This window comes from Camelus bactrianus, chromosome 23, assembly GCF_048773025.1.
Source record: "Camelus bactrianus isolate YW-2024 breed Bactrian camel chromosome 23, ASM4877302v1, whole genome shotgun sequence".
In the NCBI taxonomy this organism is placed as follows: Eukaryota; Metazoa; Chordata; class Mammalia; order Artiodactyla; family Camelidae; genus Camelus; species Camelus bactrianus.
The window spans coordinates 20,037,351-20,061,245 of NC_133561.1; the positions used below are offsets into that span (position 1 = coordinate 20,037,351).

At 41.4% G+C, this 23,895-nt stretch overlaps 1 protein-coding gene across 6 annotated transcripts; it reads right to left on the reverse strand.

Moving 5' to 3' along the window:
* Positions 1-10,242: 10,242 nt before the first annotated feature.
* ZBTB18 (zinc finger and BTB domain containing 18) lies at positions 10,243-18,823 on the reverse strand. Of its 6 annotated transcripts, none has more exons than XM_074351741.1 (3): positions 18,686-18,823; positions 16,314-16,397; positions 10,243-13,959 (listed from the first exon to the last, which is right to left on the reverse strand). In XM_074351741.1, exons 2-3 carry the CDS (start codon positions 16,324-16,326, stop codon positions 12,377-12,379), a joined length of 1,596 nt encoding a protein of 531 aa, XP_074207842.1. In that variant the 5' UTR covers positions 16,327-16,397; positions 18,686-18,823; the 3' UTR covers positions 10,243-12,376. The 6 variants fall into 6 exon arrangements, with proteins under 6 accessions (XP_074207842.1, XP_074207845.1, XP_074207843.1 ...); XM_074351744.1 differs by lacking the exon at positions 18,686-18,823 and having other exon boundaries at positions 10,243-12,553; positions 12,586-13,959; positions 16,314-18,416; XM_074351743.1 differs by lacking the exon at positions 18,686-18,823 and having other exon boundaries at positions 13,017-13,159; positions 13,272-13,959; positions 16,314-18,416.
* Between the last annotated feature and the right edge of the window lie 5,072 nt (positions 18,824-23,895).

Consider the following 23,895-nt stretch of genomic DNA (forward strand, 5'->3'; position numbering starts at 1 on the left):
GAGCAGAAGTGCCTCACCCCATGCCTGGCTCCAGGCTCGGAGAAGCAGGCACCAGGGAGAAGCATCGCCCTGCTCCAGACAGCCCTGCACGCGTGGAGGCCCAGATATCCAAGAAATCAAGGGTACTGGCCCTTCTAAATTCTCCAGGGACGAAGTTCCAAGGCACTGGGGGCCAGTGCCGAGGATTTTCAAAGGCCTGCAGCCGAGCCTGGCTCCAGGGACACGGGCCAGATGTCCTCATGTCCCCTCTGCAGACACAGGGCCGCCTGCTGCAGGCCACCCCGCGCGGCTGCACAGCCGCATCAGGCTCTCCCAAACCCGGGCACGCGTTCAGAACACACCTAGGGGGCCGCGGAAAAGTCCCGCCCCAGGGGGAAGTGCAGGGGCATCCCTTCCCTCCTCCGCAGCCTTCCTCCCCTGCTCCCTTGCTGGGGCGAGCAGAAGAAAACAAAACCTTGGGCAAACCGAAGTCAGGCTGACGCATAACCACGTTATGAAGAAAGGGCCCAATTGCTAAGCAGCTTGAGTGGGATCGTGAGAAAACGTGGGGCTTTCGCAGGGCAGGTGGAGTTCAGTGCAAATCCAGAGGGTCTTGCTAATCATTGGAGATGGCACCTTTGTTCAGTTTCAGTACGTGAAATTTCAGGGGCACTTTTTTTCCCTTAGGAAAGAGACTAAGAAAAATATAAATTTGTTTAAGCTAAAGACATGAAGTAAACGGATGCCAGGCCTTCTCAGCTTTCTGAGTTAAAGATGACGATGAAATTTGGCATCACCTGAAGCCAAAGCTCACCTGCGTAGAATTATGGATTGTCAGTGAATCCCCACTTATGTCTCCAGAGAGAAGGCTGATTCTCCTAGACACACACACACAGAGAAACAGTTGTCCTTCTCCTTGGCCTTGATCTCCTAGTGAACAATTGATACGCCCAGGACCTGTGGGGTTTGGAGCTTCTGCCCAGAGAAGAAGGATGTGGAGGGTTTATGTGCAGGATTTCTCCATCCTATTATTCCACTCTCCGTGTAGGGTTTGAGTGTCAGCCACTACCTGAACAGAGGTGGCAATTCCATATAGGCTGGCTAAGAGAAGAAAACTGTTCTCACTCGGGTTCTATAAATTACTCATATTCTCACTTTAATATCAAGTATGATATGTATTAGAGTGCATGGTTTTGGCTAGAATCAATTTGGAAGGCTGTCAAATAAAAAACAAATTAGGAAAATAAATCCAAAGTAAAATTTATGACATGATTTTATTCCCATTACATTCCACTTAACAAATGCATATGTTTTACAATATCTTTAATAATAATTATTAAACATAGTAAAATACTTCCAAACTTGGCTCATTGCATAATTGTACTTCGAGTGAAAAAAAAATTATCTGAAGCCTTGTCAATATGCCACTTCCTCCTCCCCCAGCTTTTAACAGAAGCAGCCTCCAGTGGAATAATCCAAGCTGTGTTCAAGAAGTTGGCAAGTAGGTCCAATTAAATGTGGTTTTACTGTATTCTGGCGTTTGCATGTCTAGTGTGCCAAGAAGTAATCTTTCACAAAAAAAAAAAAAAAAATCTGTACTGGCCCAGACACAGCCTGGATGGTGCAATGCATCACATAACTTTACCCCATGACTAAGATAATCTTTTTTTCTTCAATAGCTGTGGAAAACGTATCATCCATCCATCATATTCCTATATGAATCACAAAACACCATCCTTTATGGAGCCTCTTACATTTACACATGACAAACTGAAATTCATCTTAATAGCTCTGTTTATTTTAATTATTAAACTCAAAGGGGGTTACTTGTAAGCCACCTGAGCTCAATGTATTTATTCAGGTGTACTCCAGTCGGATTACCTGAATGAGGCTATAAATGACCCTATTGACTATGAAATGCCGGCTTGTCCAAGCAGCAGTCATCCACATTCACAAACCCAGGGACCTGAAACTCAGGGACGGACCTGCTCCTCTGAGCTTTGCAAATGAAATCCTGGGCCATTGTTTGCTGATGTTTTACACACCCCTGATCCCTTATGGAGGAGCTGCCTCTCATAGCCCCTTCCAGCTAACCCACGCGCTCCGTGAACCATCAGCCGTAACCAAAGTCCAGATGGAAAGCTGTCAACAAAGAGACTCCTTCCGCTCTGCCTACCGCATGATTCGTCCCTGGCATGAAGACAGGCCGGAGATGGCCCTACCACCTTGACTCCCATAGGTGAGCCAGGGAGGAGCACAGGTGCCCATTCCTCGGGTCAGCAGGGAGGGATTGGGTCAGAAAATGCTGAAAAATAAACAACCTGGCCCTTGTTATCCACCATCGCAAGCTCATTAAAAACACATGCAGAAATGGTTAAACAAAATCCTCTAAACCTTTTACAAAATTGCCAGTCTATTAGAAGGACTGAGCTCACAGCAAACTCTCCTTCCAATGTGTGCAATGGAGCAGCTAATGTCCTTTGGACTCTGGTCTATGGCATCAAGCAGAGGGAGGTGGGGGCAGGGGGGCTTGTTTGTTTTTGGTTCTTGTTGTTGTTTTTTTAACTTTTTTAAAACGAAACTTAAATATATCAACCAAAAGGACTGTTTCACCAAACATGTTTTGTTGAAGACTTTGCCTTGTAAAAAAAAAAATCTATGAAAATTATAAAATAAAAAGGGAGACTTGTGTCATTTTATCAAGGAGAGCAAGAAGGAAGAGAAAACCAGATGACTGCGGCACAAATGCTTTTGTGAAGTTGCGCTGCATCAAAGAGCGAAGTGGACACGCTGAACGGGGATTCTGAAGCCTGTTACGTGGAAAAGTAGGACTGTAAGCTTGATCTGGGCAATATTTACTCAAAGTTTCCTTATAAGGAACAGAGCATTGCATTCCATTGAGTCGTGGACTTTCACAGGTGCATCTTCCTCCAAGCGGATTCATTCCCTGTGATGCCATTTGATCTTAGATTTGCATTGTACCACAACGTGCCTCTAACAACACATAAAATAGCACCTCTGTGATGTGAGGCCTGAGATGGAGATGCTCTGAGCTCAGATCTGACATGTGCCACCTTCTCCTGGTGAGATCGGAGTAACTCATTTAAATCTCTGGGTAAATCATTTTAATATGCGTGCTTCCCTGGGGAGTTGTGCTTGTTCGTTATCATGGTATGTATTAATCATATTGTTTTTTTTTATATTATGATGCAAGATTAAACACAAGCTGAAGCTTTTGGTCTCGATCTCTCAAGCCTTCAGAGAAAAAAATACCTGTGTCCAACTTAGGTTTCTGGATTAGATTAATCAGATAGAGAGTTGAAAGGGCTTTGGAAGATTTGTCACAAGGAACCAGAAGTATGATGTAAGTTACGTGAAGTTCACAGCAAACCTAAGCGTGTACACACCTACAGACCTACCTGAGACTGCAGGATCTTTTTCATTCCCTATTGGACTTGAACTTTCACGTTTCATGTAGAAATTGCTTTCCTCAGGGCCGGCTTAAAACTGAAATAAAGTTGAGACTATTAATGCTCAATGAATTTAAATCATAAAAATCCACATTAATAAAAATCCACCTTGGTAAGAAGGCTTTGTGATAAGGAGAAACTTCATCTTGGTGTAAAAAAGAATAATCATTCTAATAGTGATGTCACTGCAAATGTGCACAGCACCTTTTTTCTGAGAGCCGAACGCTTCTGCATAGTCATTTTCACACTATTCTAAGGAAGGTGAGAAGGGCGTTTTCCCGGTCTTTCTTACAAACGGAGACAAGAAGTAGCAGGGTGGGGTTCCTCCTGTGTCGCATTGGTAGACCTTCCCCCACTTTCTCTGAAGCCTTCATTCCGGCAGATGATACTGAGACAAGGAGGTGAGAAACATTCCAAGAAACCAAGGCCAGTTTTCAGACTAAGTGGAAAATTATTCAATTCTCCCGTTTCAGCAGCAAACAAGTTTTGAGGTTCTTGTCTGGCTGCCACCCTTTGCCGTGCATCCATGTTTCTTCTCTCCCTCTTGGACGTCCAGCAACAGCTCTGTCAGCCCTGCAGTTACTCGCCTGCAAGTAGCAGTGCCTCGTTGTGGTTGAACAAGAAAGATGTTTGGAAACCCAAGCAACCCTTTCGTGGCTGGGAGCAGAGAGAGAGAGCGTGTCAGTCAGTAGAATCCTGCCGAGGTCTCAGTTCTTGGGGAGCCCGAGGTAGAAAGGTCGAAATATGTCCTCCTCTGACACCAGGAGAGAGTATTCTGCTGTAACTTTTTTTTTGAATAGGATAGGATCCGTGTCAGGAAGAGAAATAGCACAATTCTGCTCTTCGGTTCAATTTATAAATATATAGAGCAGACAATGGTAAGTGTGGTAAGTGCCATTGTGGTAAATGTATATTACATAATGCAAACTCTACCACCTGGGCATCACCAGAATGTTGATTTCAGATTCAGACTTGATCAAAGATGTGCCCCGAACAAGGCTTTCAACCGCCATGTGCCTCTAAAGAGAAAAAAAACCTCATGCCTAGAATGACAGATAACCAAAGGTTTGGGGAACGTACGAAACACTTGCAAAGTGCTTCAGACCCCTTCCCTTCCCTGATGCCTCGCCCCGCCCTGCTCCTCCACTGTTACGATGAATAAGCTGGAAGTCACTTTTGCCCCTGCCAGCTTTAAGTTTTTGTGATTGTAGGAAGAACATGTGATAAAGCAATCCATAAGGGGAGACTATCAGACATACAACATAGGTCTTCAAGGAATAGGGAATAATTGGGCCATTCTGGTCATTAGATTTTTGCAGTTTCAATAACAAAATTAACTCATTATTTCAAAAGCAACCAGTCCAGGATGCAAATTTTAAAATTCAGGATACAGATGTAAGCTAGAAATTGTTTTTGCTTATAAGACTTAATAATTTTGTTATTTTAGGAGAGAGAGAAAAAATTATATATGTATTATTAAAGAAGAATAACAATGTGAGGATTGACTGCCTCACACTTTGAGGGCGTTGTTTGACTTTGAAACAGAAACACTTCAATCATTTAAAATCCTTCTATGCTGGTCAAGCCTACCAACTGCCCGTATTTTGACTCGAGTATTCTTTTTACTGCAAGATAAGCACCTTTACAAAGCACATTGAATAAATGTTGACAAACCCACCCCCCCTCCCGCTTTTGCACAGAAGTGATTCTAGTACTGCTTTGAGGCATCCCTCAAGTAAAATCACATATAAATAGAACGTGAGAAATTACCACGTTTTCTAGACTTCACACTTAGGATGAAAAACAAAACTTCATTGTGCCTCAACATATCTTTTAATTTTTTTTCTCTAAACCTAAGCATTTCATTAAGTTTGATGTGGCTTATTATAATGAGCCCCTGGAAATGCCTCAGCTCCTGGGTCCGCAGGCTCCAGCCTCCCTCACTGGCTATATGTATGTGGTTTGCTGATGCAGACCTGTAAATGGGGCCAAGCTCAACCGTAGTTTTCATTTCAAATGTATTTCAGTTTTTTTCAAAATGATAGAAATTCAGACACAAAAACAACTTGGTTGGAAAATTCCATTGTGCGATGGTGTCAAAATCACTCAATATACAAAGTTTACCCTCCTATAATTAATAAAAGGACATTGAGAAAAACAGAGCAGGCTATAAAATAGGAATTTAAGTTTGAGTCTCGACAAAAATAAAAACCTAAAGGAATAGTCCATCTGCCAGCCTTCGGCTTCTTTCCCGTTGATTCAGATGCAAAATCTTGGGGATTCTGAAGAGATATTAAATTTTACAGTAAAGGCATGTGTATAATGTCTATGCTTTGAATATAAACCTATCCCATTTCTCCCTCTTGTCTCATGCTTCAGAGACCCTCTTTCTCAAAGGCAGTTATAGAAATAATCTTAGAAATTAGATTTTCTTGGAATACAATTCTATGCTCAAATTTATTCTATTTGATGAGGATTTTGAGTACACAGAGAAACAATTTTAAGTGAGAAGACGTGGATTTTTTTTAATACTAAATACAAATAGATGGCATTAACTTCTGTGGCTATGACTCAGAAGCAATAAATGCTTTTCTTAAATGTTTTAATTATCTATGATTGTCCCATTGTGCTTTTCTAGAACGTATCCAAACAGAGCATCCTAGGAAGCATTGTTGTCTGTAACTAGTAAATTTGCAATAGGCATATCAATATTATCAAACAGCTCGTTTACATGACACAGTTCCAAAGAAATGGTTCACAGAAAAGGTATATTCATATATGTATCTTTTATATATTATATGTATATATACATATAAATTTTAGTCTGTTTGTAAGAGCAAATTTAAGAGATTCAGATGAAAACCTTAATGCTCGTACTCTGATCACAGATCATCTCAGAGCAGTAGACGTACACAAATAAAAGTCAGGGTGTTTAGTGATCCTCTCAGAGGTGAAGTGTGCACTGCACTAAGTATGCTTTTTTTTTTTAATGAAATCAATATGTCCTTATTTATATATAGTTTTAAGTCATCTATATATTTAAATTGTACATGGTTAAGACATATTCTTTTAAGCTCTGTCACCTATCAAAAGTTAGCTTTGGCTTGGCACAGCTCACATCATTTAGGTTACGCTATTCTTTCAAGTTCAGTGTCGTTGCACTATATGCATAATATATGAAACAACAGAGTTAATCTATCTTACAAATGTTTACCAATAAGCAAATACATTTTCCCATGTACCACTTCATATTAACTATAAATATACTTTTTATAAACTTGAGAATTCAGGCCAGTATGACTTTTTAAAATTCCTATACAGTCATACTAAGCATGCATATTGACATTGAATAAAAACTACTTGATTTAATGATTAACTACAGAGATTATAACAAACTGTAAATAAGTCGTTTCCGTGAATGGACTCTCTATCTGTGTCACACGGCCTCTCAAAGCCACTCTAAATATCCTCACTGAAACTGTTACTGACTAATGTGCTACATTTTAAAGCCAAATTGGGTTTTCACTCCTCTCCTGCCAAACGAACTAGAGAGAATTGCTTCCTATAGCAAAATGTGAGCTCAACGGCAAACCCATTCCTGAAGACAATTAGCAAAAGGGGGCAAGTGCTTGAAAATTCAAGAGCAATTTCAGTTTTGAAAGAATTGTTTTGCAAACTACCCTTCAATCAAAGAAAGTACCATGTTCACAGAAATCTAGGGATCGTGATTAACAGAAAACTAGTAAATGTTAGAATGGAATCAGGAAAGTTAACTGGGTAATTCATTTCTCTCAAAAAAACCAAAAATCTGAATTCTTTCAAGTGCTTGAATATTTTAGGAAAAAGCTGTTCTATGAACCTGAATTATCTGGATAATTAATTCAACAAATTAGTTAGTGTAAACAGATACTTACAAGGTAATTGGGCTCCAAAGAAAAACTTTTCAAGTTACCATTTCATTTCTATGATCTCATGCCTCCTTGTTACAACGTTTTAAATTTGGAATTCAGTTGCTGTCACAATAAATTACAAAAATTAATTAATAAAGATTTTTAAGAAATCAGTTTTCAAAATACTAAAAGTTTAATTTCTAAAATGTCTCTGTAAATGAATTAATATTCCTAAAAACCTCCGGTGTCATCAGCATGATCTGACTGCTTTAGCTCTCCTTTTATAATATTAAGAAAATCTAAGAAGGGGTGGGTAAGGCTAGTAACATAAAATGTTTCTTTTTGTTTAATTACAGTGATGAAGTCAAGAGATAAGTGGTTCTACATTTTGGATCAAAGGATCACATACAAAGATACTTTGCCATCTTCCTGCAAGCCAAAGGTGGAAAATTTTTATAATGTAAGGGACAAAATCCTATCAGTGTGATAAACTTGGAGGATAGCCAAAATAAAACTCCAAAAAGCTATTTGTTTTTTAAAAAATAAAATGATTGCTGTAGATTTTAAAATGGTATTATCTCTAGCAGTTTAATGGCAAATGACTTTAAAGAAAAGGATTGAGCTCCTCTGTCCTGGAATTCAAAATTCACATTTACTCAACTCATTGTGCCTTATCAGCAATTTTAAACATTGGAACGATCATAATGAAAATTTAGATCAATGTCTACAAATTAAAACTAGAATTATCTGAGTTTCCTATCCAGACGCATGGAAAAGTTTCCTTCATTATATTAGAAACCAAAGAATGTTTTTAAACTTTGTAAGAATAAACTGTAGTCAATACAGTCCAGGAAATTTTGAGATCTTAAGATTTTTAAAAACATATCTGGTACAATGGAATTTTTAAAGTCAAGTTTTATATATTTTGTGTTCTATTGATAAAACTTAGGAGATTCAAGATTTTTTAAGTAATATTGTTTCTTGGGTTAAAAGGCAATTGCTTTCTTTGATAACAGTTCAAAACTTTTGTTTACCTGGATAATGAATATTTCAACCATTTTAATGTGAGCTGTTATATAATTTTAATATAGTGTTCACTTTTTTCTAACCTTACAATAACCTGTTTGTAGATCATCGTGACAAGTCTGTTAAAGAAAAACTACCTGATTCACCTATTAATCTGATAGCATAAGTAACTAGAAAGGAAATCCAAAACCAGTATCCTTAACACTGTGTATTTCTTGGATATTCCCTAGGGTACACCTTGCACACAATTCTGGGCCCACATTAATGTAGGGCATAATTGATTAGCTAAAAGAAACAGATGTTTTCAAGAATAAATGAAACCACATATTTAAAATATGTATCAGTCAGATGTCAAAGAGGAGATCAATTTGAATGGTTTCCAACATGATTACATGAAAAATTAATTTCCTTTTTTTTAAAATGTAATGAATAAACAACTGATTTCTTCACTGACCAAATGTGGTGATTTGTATAACTGTTCCAGTTTTGCAAGGAATATTTTAAGACATCATTTCTTCCTAATTTCATGTCAAAATACTGGTTTTATAAATGTATCTAGTTGAGTTTAAGTCAACGCTCTTCATTTAACATTAGATGTTAGTCAGTGGAACTACATTGTAACTCTCAACATCCTCAGAAAGCTTTAAGATACTGTGAACTGAAAACAGATTCCTGCCCCCCACCCCATCATTTATCTGCTTATAACTGCCCAAGAAATTTTTTTTGTGGAGCTCAAATGTACATTCCCCTTTCATGTGAAATAATGTTTGATTGGTTAAAACCAAGTGAGTTGCATGTAACAGAAATCCCGTTTCAACAAAAAAAAGAGAAATGTAGGATCCCAAATTGTAAATTACTGATGGTGCTTTATGATAAAATCTTTTGGGATTCCCATCCAAAGCTATCAGGGAACTTAACAAATGGTACATTTTCAAGCTCCAGACCTTATATCTCACTTCTATAGAATCAAAGAATATTAACCTTACTATAGGTCATTTAATAAAAATGTATTTAATTTTGACAATAATCATGTAAAACTGAATTTCCACAGGTAACTTTGAGGCTGGAAGTTATAGATTTCAGGATTTACAAAAACTCTCTCAGGTCTGAGATGGCCCTGCTCACACTTAGGACCACACGCAACAATTCCTCTACAGGACCGATCGGCACGTGAGTGTTCTAACAATTCTATAGGTCAGCCAGCAGTGTTCTCACCCTGATACACCCAAGTCAAGCATGAAGTTGGGATGATCACAAAAATTAGGAAACAATTTTTCTAATGATTGCATGTACTTACAATTTTAAGTCAAAACTTAAGAATTAAAACCTGGGAACTTTCGAGTTCTCCTTGCAACAAAAAGGATGTATAACAGCTAATCTTGAACAATCGAATGCCTGCTAATTCGATTGCCTAGAATTCCAGTCATTAGCCAAGCAGTTTTCCAAATTAAGACATCCGGTCTCCTTCAATTTTCCATTTAGACAGAACACAGAATAGATTTGACCAATCAACTTAGGATAAAATTACCCATGAAAATGACTTATGGTGAATGGATTAGTAGTTGTATGGCGAACTATGAAAACCCTCTGCTGCCCACTTGAAGTTTCATGGATTTACAAATTTCTAGGGAACTACCTTAATGTTCTTGATGCAGACTATAGTAAATGGGTCACATTTTTTTAAATGTGCATTTAGTATCTTCTTAAATGACTAGAAGCAAAATGTTTGTACACTTCCATTTGAGTGATTTAGGGCACTCTAATAATCTATAAGCTCTGAACAGAACTGATATTAAAAATAAAGATGCCATGTATGATACACATTTAGGATCTATGTAGTACATAATCACAATTTAAAAAAAAAACCACACCAGAAATTCTCAGTTCATATAATTTATTGCAGTTAGCACACAGTTTAAAAATTCACCAACACACCAATAGTACAAAACTAAACAGCATTATAAGTTATTCCCCCCTCAGGAAAATAAAACATACTATGATTGTCAAAGCTAGATGTCAGTCTAAGTTTTAGAACAAAGGAAGAATGTGGAACTAATAAAAGGAAAAAGCAATCACTCACAATGACCACAAAAAAGAAAATCCCAAAGAAAGTCCGTTTTCTCACAGACATTGATTGTCTTCTCTAAATTAATAAAAATTATTTTAACATAAATTGTATTTTAAAAAAACTAGAAACTCTTCAAGTAACTAAAGATAATGCTCCAAGGCCATTTTCACAGCTTTTTTTTTGTTTGTTTGCTTTAAATGCCATTACAGCCAAATTAACACACATTTGACCAAATATTTCCAAAACAGTCCAGCAACACACAATGGAGTTTTCCATTCAGTATCTTAAGCACAAAAATAGGCTATGTTTACAGTAGTTAAGGCGATCAAATTTTAAACAAAAGCAATCAAAAAAAAAAAAAAAAAAAGGGAAAAACAGCAAACGTTTTCCATGCTACTCCCATAGACCTTATTTGTAAGTGCAAGACAGGAAAACAAACACTGTGCAAAATGCTTTTTGCCCTGTGTGCTGGTCATTAAAACCACACGTTGGGCTGCAGCCTCTGCTGCCGCGATACACATAGTCTACTAACCCCCTTCCCCATGTCAATCAAGGCAGTCCAGTCCTTTCAGCCTGGGGCTTTTTCAGTCCATAGAATCTTTTCATGAGTTGAGGGAGGGGGGATGGGGGTGGGGAGGGGAAGGGAGGGAGGGAGGGAGGGAAAGGAAGAAGAGGAGAAAAAGAAAAGAGGAGCAAAAAAAAAAAAGAGAATGACCTATTGTCAATTTGTGCAGTAGTTACTCTAAAAACGCTCAACTGGGTAAGTGTGTACACCTAAAGTTTGAGCTGGCCTGGGTTTTGTGCAATTAGGAGTTTTGTTATAAATGCACACTGCACATGCAAATCTTTAAGCCGTTTGTAAACATTTATATTTTCCTTGTTATATAGCGAAGTTATCAATTTGCAGCTTAAGTTTTTATTCAGCTTAACAGTTTCAACTTAAAGACAGTGGGAAAGTCAATTTAAATTATATAAAATAAAAATAAAAACAGTGCATTAACGTTCTTCATAACACCAGGGTTTTTTTCCAAATGGTGTTATTTTTCTAAGGAAATTAAATAATTTTAAACTCACTCGTTAAAGTTATACAATGCAAACAAAGACAAAAAATATATTGAAACTCATGCATTTCTGTAGCGTTAATATTTACTTTTCAAGACTCAACTAAGAGCATCAACACAACCTGTCAAGTCCTTTGACACCCCCCCAGCCCATGTAATCAGTTACAGTATACAATAACAGTAATTCACATTTTTCAACACACAGTTCAACACTGCTGAAGCTGCAATATCCTTTTTCATCCCAAGCAAACCTTCACAAAGACAGCGTCCCAGTGATCCCAGTGTACTTTCAGAATTTCTCTCATTGGGAACCGTCAGAAAACCAGAAGTTGCCACAGAAAGTTTTAAGTCAACTGCTTGTTTAAAAATAGATAATCCAGCATTTCAGAAATTTTCCATTTGGGTCTAAAAGCATTCAGGTTTCCAACAGCCAGAAAAGATTCATGCAATTTGAGACATATAAAGAGGCTCATAAAACTGGAGGGAGTTTCTACTTAAAAAAAAAAAAAAAAAAAAAAAAAAAAAAGTGGAAAAAAAAGAGAGAGCTCAAAAGACATCGCAGTGCTGACAAAATTAAGCCCTATGAGAGCATTTTGTGATAGGACCATTTGTTTCAAAGGTTCTTACTGGCTTACTTCCCCTACCCCCTCGAAAGAAAAACACCTCTCTATTCTCTGACTTGCTCTAAAGTTTCTTTTATCCGAATGCTAAATTAGTGAGATTCTCATGCTATTCTAAAGTGCAAAAAACAAGTTAATATCCCAACCTTTCAGTTCCAGGAAACAAGACTGCTTTTAGACCGTACCACAACTATATAGAGATCTATTTATATATAGGTATATATATATTATTTATATATATATATATATATATATATATAAATTATTTCCAGAGTTCTTGAGAGCTATCTTCTAAGGTCCAGTCTCTGACAGCGGGCAGGCTCAGCGCCTCGCTTTTGACCGACAAGGAGTTCACCAACTCACAGTGGAACTTGCGGATGTGCCGGTACAGGTCCCCGGACTGCGTGAACCTGCGCTCGCACCACTTGCAGGCGTGCGGCTTCTCGCGCGTGTGCACCACGGCGTGGCGGCTCAGGTTGTGCGAGTACTGGAAGCTCTTGCCGCACTGCGTGCACGTGTAGGGCTTCTCGCCCGAGTGAGTCCTCTCGTGGCGCTTGAGGGTGTACATGCAGGAGAACGTCTTCCCGCACAGCGAGCAGGTGGGCACGTTGACGTCGGCGGCCGGCTTGCTGCGCAGGCCGTCCTGCTCGCGGAAGTGTGTGCTCAGGTGGATCTGCAGGATGTGCGGGCTGGGGAAGACCTTGTTGCACAGGGGGCACATGAAGATCTGGCCGGCCGGGCTCAGGATGTTGGAGACGTAGGGCAGCAGGCTGCTCTCCATGCCGCCCTCCACCGGGACCCGCTCGCTCTCGGGGGTCATCATCTCATCGTCGCTGGCTTTGTCCTCCCGCTCCAGCTCCCTCAAGACCGAGTCCTCCCTCAGAGGAGCCAGATGGGCCGGCTCATACTGTACCCTGTTATTAGTGCTCACACTCTCTTTCACAGTGCTATGTTCCATGTCATAGTCATTAGTGCCAACATCACTCTCATCACAGGAAGCCTCTTTCTCCACCTTCACCTGCACCAGGTTGCTTCTCAGCACGTCCTGTGAAGAGAAATAAGAGCTGTTCAGATTTTCAACTCCTGAAAGGCTGGACTTGACAGACAGGTCCAGCACACAGTCAACATCTGCTGAATCCCTCACGGAGGTGACAGACCTCTGGGACAAAGACTCTGTTGAGCTGCAGGGGCTGGCTACTGTTTTTCCAGCTGCTGTAGCGTGTGGCTCTGCCTCTCCGCCAGCCTGGGGGATGCCTGCTGAGTCCGAGGGCAATCGCATCCACATGTTCCCAGGCTCGGCCGCCAAGTCCCTTTTGCTGGGCAGGATGTTCAATTTTTCATCTTCCCCTTCATCTTCATCACTGGGCAAATCGCCTGCCATGTGGCTGCTGCCATCGGAGAGACTCTCGACTTTGTCCGAACAACTTGAAGCATCTTCTTCCTTTTTGGTGCTGTCTGCCTCCGTGGTGGCTTTCTCTTTCAGCTTCTTTTTGCAGACTTTGACAATGTCATACATGTGGAGATAACTGGCAGCTGCTAGCACGTCTTCAATGGGCAAGTCTTTGAACTGGAGTTTCCCTTCATACATGAATTCAAGCAGGAGAGCGAAGGCTGGGGCTGTAACAATGTCGCTGTTCAGATGAACAATGTCTCTTTTGTCCAGCTGGTCCTTGTAAAAGAGGTGGAAATACATGCTGCATGAAGCCAGTACAGCTCGGTGCGCTCGGAACTGGGCATCTCCCACCAGAACAGTGCAGTCACAAAGAAAACCCTGATGTCTCTGCTCGCTCAGACACTGCAGCAAATGTCTACTATGGTCTGGAAACTCCATACTGTCTTCATAACCTGGAATGAGAGAAATTTCTCATGAGAGCCTGGTCAGGAACAACTTTTCAATGCTCTAGTCCCCATTTAAGAAAAAAAAAAAAACAAAAATTAGCTTGGGCTGTTGAGGTACACGTCCCTGAATTTTAATCAGGCTTATGACCCAAGCACTACCAAATCACACACAGAAAACCTAAATGCAAGAAGAAAAATGCACACTTTTGAAACTTCTTACCCCAGCCAAACAGTCTGTGATGCATCTCCACCTTCCTTTAACTTTAGTCAAGTTTTTAAAGCCTTAATTTCAGTACAGTCTCTTACTGAGAAGACGAATTTAGGTCTCTTTCAGAGGAAATTTAATTAACTCTACTCATCAAATTATGTCCTACAAAACCTACAAAATAGCTTTAATTTCAAAGGGAACGACACATATAATGAACAAAGAAAAGTCCCAAACACATTCTGGAAGGTTCAGAAAACTTGTTCAATCATCCTTTTTTTATTTTATTTTGATACTTGACTGCACTTAGGAAGCACAATTTAAACACACACATTTGGCTGAATCAAGAAAAAAAATGAAATCACATAATTAGTCCAGAAATTAGCAAACAACTTACTTTTAAAGTCAGAGTGTTACAACAACAAAAGCCCTGTGTATAAAAACAGATGTTAATGCCTTAAGATTTGCAGGTAGAGCACACATGTACGAGATCAGAAGGAACTACATCAACAGATGGAAAAGATCATCTTTACTATGAACAAATCCAAAAAGATTTTTTAATGAATTGAGAAAAAAATGGTTATATTTCTTTGTAAAATCTGTACATCTAGGCTATTAGGAACCAGAAGGGCTTTATTTAACTCTGAAAATTCTCACCTAAACTTTGATCTGGTGCAAAGCAAAATGAGTTCCATATTAAAATTAATGCAAACTTAAATAAAGGCATATTACGTTCAAATGAAACTCAAAAGCTTTACAAGTTCGACATCCCCCCCGCAAAAAAAAAAAAGCCTTGCTAGAAAAAGAGAAACTAATTTTTTTTGACTCTGCCTTACCTCAGTCAACAGAAAATACTTTGTTTCAACATAACTTGATATATTTTGTTTTCCAACTAGCTTCTATTCTTTCAAATATGCATTGTTGCCCTTGTTTTCTGGTGAAGGAGGGTGAAATGGAGGCAGAGGAGAGACGCAGACATACAAAGGGGCAAAATTCAACTCCTTAAAAATAAAGAACACCCGACTTCCCCTTTCCTATGGCCAGAAGCAAGATTCCACACCATATATCTCAAAAAGTGCATTTGGGGAATGGTTACATATTAATTTAATATTTAAAAATTACTTCCCTGCTTCTTCTACACTTTGCCCAAGATGCACTAAACTTTCATCCTAACCCAATACATTCTGCAAGATGCCACAGCTAGAATAAACCAAGATTTACAATACAATCACTTTAAGTGCCTCACAGCTAACATCAATCCTAATCCTTGAGAGGGCTAAAAATAAAGATTGGAGGGCAGCTCACAAGGTAGCCGTGATCAAATTAGGAGGCTGAGAGGACAGAGAGGGACGAAGAAGGAAGCTTATAAACATCTGATCCAGCTGACTGTGGCCATATGGCAGCTGCTGCCCAGATAAAGAGATTAAGAATAGAGGAGTGCGATTACAGCTGTCTGGCCAATTCAGGCAGCTCAAATCTACAAGTTCTAAATTAGTCGCTAACACAAAAACTCCTGCAAATAATTATCGTTACGCTGAAATAAAAGATCTCTTAAATATATATTTGAAAGAGAAATTAGGAAACTAGTCAAACTATTCTCCAGGGGACAAAAGTTTTTTTTTCTTTTTAAAAAACCTTCGGTTTCAAAAGCACTACAGCTGTATGTTTCAGTAGTGCTGCTGAATGTTTTGAAGAATAAAGTTTCACAGTGGAATTAATTACACAATCTAGCTTCTTAACGAGAATAATCTTCTCATATAAGTTTGGATGCTGGATTCCAAACAGTTTACTATTTCTCCCCCCGCCCCACCCCCCCACACCAAAAGCAAAAGGAATCTAAATAGCAGTGAACAACAACAACAAAAAAGCATTTTAATCCAAAGTGATCTCAAAAAGCAATATTTCAAAGCCTTTCTTAACATTTCAAAACTTGAAATATTTCTGTGTATTAAAGGTATTTACCCACTCAAGCAAAAGGGCTAAAAATTAAAACTAAACAAGCCCAAGACTTTCAACTCCAATAAGATGTTCGCTGAGTACTCGATTTCATATTTTATTCCTAAACTGGGTTAGAAAAGTAATGTGATTTTTTAAAATTCAATAAACAAAACACCAAAACAGAAATATGCTTGATCTAATCTCTTGCTACTCCTACCTTTAGGACACATAAACCTGATTAAGTCCTTTCCTCTGAGTCTTGCTGGCTCCAGGTCTGTTACATCGGTGGAAAAAAAGCAGACTAAGAGAGACAGATGCAAAGTGGAGATGATGTTAGAGAGGAATGAGATACCTTCTCCACCACAGATCCGCACACACTAACTCCCTGTCTGTGTGTTAGAATAAAAGGCTGAGGGATGGCAGGCTGTCAGCTGCTCTGACATCATGTTCAGATGGAAATGCTACCTCCAGCTGTGCTCCTTTTAATGCCATATGCTACTCCTCTACACTCCTGCCACCAGCTTTTTCTTAGGAGAACTTTTCTCTTCTGTTAGTATAAACAAAATACTTCAAAGTCTCCTTTTTTTCCCCAAACTTTCTAACAGAAGAAATTGAAAAACTCAGCATATGGAGTTCTACTGTATTTATGGAATAGCAACACTTCTGTCTTAAGTTGGTGGACTGGCTTACATACTGACAGCACACTCAAGCCACGGTGCTAGTCAGGAAATCCAGATTCACTTTTATTCAACTCCAACGTTTAGTTTCAAAGGCCGTATACGGATATTTTTAAACCCACCCATTTGACATCTCCAGTCCCATTTTAACATTTTTACGGCACTTTCATTTTTTCTTTTCTGCTGAGATAATGGCATACGTGTCTCAGAATGTTGGAAAACTATTCAGAACTACTACTTCAACCTGGTTCCCTTATGATTTCACTCTTACATAACTACTTATCTACAACTACCTTCTCAGTAAAATTTCTCATACTGCCAGTTGATGCAAATTTCAACTCTCAGTATCAACAAGCCGAAACTGCACTTTCTGAAATCCTGGAAAGTACTTCAGTTCAATGAGACAAATTAATAAACTGACACAACCTGCTACTGCCACTTAAAATGAAAGCTGTATCTGCCTATCTGTCTATCTGATCTGACTTTCTGCTCAGAAAGAGCAGAACTTTGTCTTCCCCTTGATCTGTGTCCCATAACAATCTTTTTCTTGGGTCACTCTGTAATGTTCATGATCACAAGAAAACCTTTCAGGGAGAAAGGGGCAAGGGGAGGGGGTAGCCAGGGCTAGTAAGTTGGGGAACTTTTTTAGCGAGATTGGGGGTTTTCTTCGAATGGCTGATGAAATTGTAACGTAACCTGGGCTGGCCTAACCAATGCCCTGCAAGGGGCTGCGACATCTGTGAATGTCAAAGGCGTCTCCACAGACTCTAGGGAGGGTGAGGAGCAGAAAAGGTACTGGGGCCTGAGGCGCAAGTATTGCAGTCCTGGTGATAACCACTCCGTTCTCATTAGAAAACCATGGCAAAGAGTCCAAGAAAGAGTAACAAAGACCAAGGTTTCTATCCTCTGCTTCTTGCCTTCCCAAAATCACAAACCCAACTTTCTCTAACTTCGCGATAAATGGCATAATTATGAATGCCTATTTCAGGAGGCACTCTTTGGAAATAAAATTCCTTCTCAGTCACACCGCCTATTCTGCACAAATGCCCTCGCCCCATTCCAATATATCAGACATTAATCACCCCATTTACCCAGTGGGGTGGGGGGCGAGTGACAGTTTAATGAGTCCCGAGCACCGCAATGGGCCAGCGACTCCCACTCCACAAATCAACCCCTCTGCGCCTCGTAGCCGCGGGTCCGGAGAGGTTTTGTGAGGTTAGGTTTTGTTTTTCAAGGAGGTGGGGGCGGGGGTGCGGAGCCGGGAGGGGGTAAGAAATGCAAATCTTTACGTAGTTGGCTGTGCAAAAGACACAGGGGAAAGAGGAAGGTTAAACCACAGGGAAGGAGGTGGAGGGCGTAGAGCCGGTGCAGCAGGAAAACACCTTAAACAACAGACGAGAAAACAGACCCGGGTCACGGCAACAACAAAAGAAAAGTCGTAAGAAGCCGGGGGAGGGTGGCTGCCACCGCTTCCCTGCCGCCACTGCGCGAGCCCCCGGCAACTGCCCCGGCCGGGGAGGGGCCTCCCCCCGGGTGCCGCCGCAGCTGCACGGGTCCCCGGAGCCGCGGCCGTCCCGGCGCCTTGCAGCTGCACCGCTCCCAAGCCCCCGCCCCGCGCCCCCCGCCCCGTGAGGCGCCGCCGCAGCTGCACCGGCCGGAGCGCGCCCCGCGCCGCAGCTGCACCGGCCGCACCCCGCCCGACCCGCAGCTGCGGCGGCCCGGCCCCCGCCGCTGCGGCGCCCCCCGCCGCCCCCAGCTCCACCCGCACAAACTAACTCCACTCGCGGGGCCCGGCCGCCCGCCCGCCCGTACTGCCCCGCCGGCCGGGGCCGCACAGCCCGCGTCCCGCTCGCCAGGGCCCGGGCGCGGAGGGGGCGCCGGGTCGGGGCCGGGGGCCGGCGCCGGGACTCACACGGAGCGGCCCTAAGTCACCGCGTCCCCGCCGCCGCCACCGCCGCGTCCTCCGCCTCCCGGCCGCCGCCGCTGCCGCCGCCGGACTTGGTGGGCTTCCTCCTCCGCGGGCCCCCCTCCCTCCCTCCCGGCCCCCCCGCCCCCCAAACCCGGCACCGTCGCCCGCTCCCCCTGCCCCCTCCCTCCCGCCCGCCCACCCCCGCTGGCAGCCAGAGGAGCGCGGCGGAGCGAAGAGGCCCCACTCTCAACGGCTCCCCATGGCAGCAGCCCAGCGGCGGCCGCAGCCTGCCAGACACAGCGAGGGAGCGAGCGAGCAAGGAGCGAGCGCGGAGCCCGGGCCGGGGGGCGGGGGGGGGAGGGGGGTGGCCGGGGGGGAGGGGCGGGGGACGCACCACGCACGCACGCGGCGGCGCCGGCCAGATGTTCCCCCCCCTGCCTCCCTCCCTCCCGGCGCTGGGCTGCTGCGATTGACCGAAAGCCGCCGGACCGGGCTCCCCGCCCGCCCCCAGCACGCAGTCTCCTCCAATAGGAGAGCGGCTTCTCAGGGGGGCGGAGGCAGCGGCGGGCAATGGTCCGACTGACAAGAGGGCCCAGCCAATGCGAGAGGCGAACCGGAGCAGCCGCTCGCGCGTGCCAATCGCAGGCAGGAGCTGTTGGGGTGGGCGGGCCCGGGCGGGCGGGGCTGGTAGCGCGGTGGTGCGGGCGGAGTCGTCGGGCGGGCGCAGCGGCGGTGGCGGCTGCGGCGCCCCTCTGGGGGACTTGGCCGTGAGAAAGTGAAAGGAGCCCGCGGGCGGCGGCGACAGCTGCGCTGGGAGGAGCTTGTTTCCCGGCTGGGAGGCCTCGCGCGCTCTAGGGGTGCGGAGCAAGCTTTTCAGTGTGCGCCGTGACAACCATAAATACACTTTTAAACGTAGTGGGTCTGGGCTGCTCAAAGTTACGCAGGTATCCGCGGAGGCAAGGCGATCAGAGTCCGGCATTAGTCCCTCTGCTCCCGCTGCTGTGGGTGGCGACGCCCAGGCCTTAGCCTCCCGGAGCGCAGTGGGTAGGACGAAGGAACATCCTCGCCGCGTCCCGCGCTGTCTCAGCTGCAGGTGCAGGTGCGCGTTGGGCTCTGCGGACGCCACCGGCTCAGATCGGCAGTTTCTGGGCGTCATTCTCATGGCATTAGGCACAGGGAAGCGTCCGTGTTTCTCGCAGAACCCTCATGTCACGTGTACTTAAGCTGTTACAAGTAGCCATTCTCAAGTGACCAAATTCTAGAGAACTACAGTAAAATTGATACTTGTAGAAGCTCTAGCCTGATTTCTTAATTGGTGGTCTCAAGCCACAAAGTTAAACTACCAAGAGATGTTAAGACTGTTTGAATCGCTTCTCCTTTTCTTCAAATAAACTTTTATTCGATTCCTATTCTTTGCCATTAAACTGTGTTTATCATGGCCACGAAGATATGTAGAAACTTCTACTTCAAGAAACTGAAAATCTTGTTGAAGAGGCAAGAATTACAAGTAAAAAGTTGAAATAACAAGGGGAAAATTCGCTTTAAGAATATAAAATAGAAAACTAAAGAGTGAGGAAATCAGTACACTAGTTAGTAATAGTCAAGTGGAATGTGTTTATTCTTTGCTAACTGAACTGGGACTGGTATTCTGTTGCTAACCAACTTGCCAGGAGACTTTTCAACTGGGCAAAATGTGCTTTCACTTTGTTCCAGGTCAAATGGATAAACTAAGTTGAATGTATTGTGTGGGCAAATCAGACACTGAATTACTAACGAAATAAAAACTGGAGTGCCCAAAATTCCTGGAGCTGAAATGCTATTGGAATATCCTGTTAAAAACAATAGTGATGTTCTCTACTCTTCACTCAACTTTTTCATGGGCCCTTGTGATTGATAACTGAGATCAAGGCCATCCTGTGACAATTAGACTTTTTTTATTCCATGAATCATATTGTTGTATCTGTGCTTTTGGTGAATTCTAGATCTTTTAGTCTGTTGGTAGAAGGCCCGATTTCAGTCTGACCTTGTTTCAAGTTAGGGAAATTCATTACTGTTCTTGGTGAAGGAAATACACTATTTAAAAAACAGGTGAAAAGAAGTAACATGCTTTGCCAGCAAGTTCAGGAAAAAAGAGGAAAAAGAAATATTTGCATTCTCGAAGTTGTTTCTCACCTTCGTGAAAAATAGTAAAAGTGAAAAATAAGGAAAGTAACAGATCTCTGGACAAAAAGACAAAGTAATTGATAGTGTCACCATATTAAATAATAAATTCATGAGAAAGAGCAGTTAGATTATCCACAAAAAATGTGGAAACTCAGCTCTGTGGCATGTAGAGCAAAGTCACATCTCTAACAAAAGCTTTTACCAAAGGCACCTACAGGTAGAGTAACAGCCCCAGAGATGTGCGGGGGGAGACACTGATGCATCAAAAGTTATGAGCACTGTTTTTCAGATTTAACAGTCATCACTAGGATCCATCTTGGGGGCTGAGTAATGTCGCCAGGAAATATAGATAAAACAGATATTTAAAGAAACAAGTATGTAGTCCCTCAGTTATGTAAAAGATTTTCTAAACTTATGAAAATGCATGGAATATTCAAACATTGTCCGAATCAATAAAAACATTTCTGGAGTATTTACTGTGTTTAAGAAAGGTACTCTGATACAGAAGATGACGAAAGTATGAGACAGCTTCTCTCCTTCTTGGGGTTTAAATTTAGTTGGGAAAGAAATGGCGTAAGTATAGAAAATCTGAAACAATACAGAAGCTAAGTAATATAATGGGATATGAATATGAGAGCTAAATTTAATATTAAATTTTTATAACCATCTTGTCCCTAGTCTCTGGTTGCAGTTGCATTTTCTTTGCCCGTTTTTTCACATTAAAAACATTTCTTTACTCTGACTTTTTGTGTGTCAGTAAATCATAAACTTACATAGAAATGATGCTTTTGATCATCTTTGGAAAGTCATCAGCATACAAATTGTAAATAAATAAAATAAGACCGATGTCAGAGGTATCACAATACAGAATGATGCCTATTTTTACTGAGCACCAATTGGAACCGTAGAAGGTAATAAGCCAGACTCTAAAGAGCCCCCTCAAGTCAGCTCCTCAAAATGAGTCTCTTTACCTCTACACAACAGGCTTAGTAAGGTAGCAAGATGCATGGCTACCTGACAAAGTTTGAGTGCCAATAATCTTTTTTTCCCTTCCACAGTGGAAAAAAGAAGTGCAAAAATTACAGTCTCTAAACTATTAGAAAAATATACCATTGCTTCCCTCTGGGGGAATCCCAGTCCTGTTCAGTTCCAATTAATCCATACTTTTCTGGGAGTCCTGAAATTAAAAATGATACAAGTCAATCTAACCATTCATGGTTAGATTTCTTGCAAGAGAACAAGGTTTATGTTTTACAAACACATGCACTTCAACCAATAACAATTTAACACTGTAAAACATCGAAGGGCCAAATAAAATTTAATTTGATGAGCAACTCCTTAAAATAAGTGTCTGATTTTTAAATGTGAACAACAGATCAAATCTCTGGGGAAAAGAAAATCAGTGTCTTTATTATACTTTGTGCAATAAGTCATGTTGAAGAGGTTATCTATGAAATTAATTTTTAAATATTGACTTTATAAACTTCGAGTGTAATTGGAGTTTTTTTCTTAAAAAATATTAGGGAGGCAAGCATTAGTAATAAAAGACCAGATATTCCAAGGTATAGTATTTTAAATATAAGAACTTTAAAATGTAGCAAAATGTGAGTAGAAGTTAACCTGATTTTGAATCTAGAGAAAAATATGCTAAAATGAAAATTTCGTTGAAGCTTCCATTAAGCCCACTCACTTTCAATGTCATAGCACACATGAAATTTTATTAACTTGTTTAGATACTCTCTCATTCTCTTCTCACTTTTAGAAATGAACAGTTTGAAATGGCCTAAAGGGAGAAATACAGCTGAGACAATAGTAAAAAAAGCAAAAATGACTGCAACACATACCACTATGATGAAATGAGCAGGGACCATATTTCCTAAAACATAGTTTTAAATATATTTATACTTATATTTATAATTCTGCAAAGCACATTATGTACCAAATACTTTCCTGGGTTATAAATTCTGTAATACTTGAATCTATTAAATTTTTGAACTGTGATAAGCCATAAATAGAAGATAACTCATCCTGATTCTCAGCCCTGAAGACAGAAATAATGTTATCATAAACACTTGAGGAAAGGCCCTTAGCAGATTTACGCAGGGCACTGGGGATAGACACCCCCCCCCCAACTGCCCACCACTCCCCCAGCCCCCACCCTCTATACTGAAAGCAGAATGAGCCTACACCAGTAATTCAAACCTGTTTGAGGTCTGTTAAGGGCAGAGAGGAGCAAAAGATACAGTCTTCCCAGACTGCTTTTCTTGTGTAGCCAGTTTTCAGTTGCTTACTGTAATTCAGTGCTTTTACATGACCACCATAAATCCAGAGACAGCATAAAGCATAACGGCCAAAGGGCTGATGGTTCAGACTTGGTCTCAACTAAGCCTGGCCACTCTGGAGAATTTAGAAAGAAAGTAAAGAACCACCAAGTCCACACCTCCTCTTTCTCTCCCTCCATCCCCTCATTAAATGCATTATACCGTAGTGCACATGGAAGGAAAAAAGTGCCTACAGTGGTGCTTTTTCCACTTTGTTCTATAAGACATTCATTATTCTATTGGTATACGATCCCAAGCAACCTTCGAACCCCAGGTTGGCTGTCTTCCTTGCTACACAGAATGCCTTGCCTGCCGTCCATTGATTGAGTTCAATCAGTTAAAAACGATTTAAATACCTTCCTAAACAAAGTAAAATTTGTATAGGCAAGTCTACCACCCTTAAAAATTGCACAGTACCTCCAAAATCCAAATGTTGGAGTTGTTTGGCTGCTTTGTAAGTTATATTAATTTGGATAATTAAAAGATGCATTCATTTTATCTGTGGATTTTCTCGATTTAATTATTAAAATTAATATGATGAAACAAACATATGACTTTTCCAGACGAATAGATCCTGTTAAAGAAAGATTTAATATGAGCCTATGATATTCATGCCCCATGTTTTAAATAGCACAGATCTTTGAGTATTGATTGTTCTAAAATTCTGTAAAATACATAGAGACAGATAGTTTGTTTTGTTCAAAATAAAAGAATAAAACTTTCTAATAT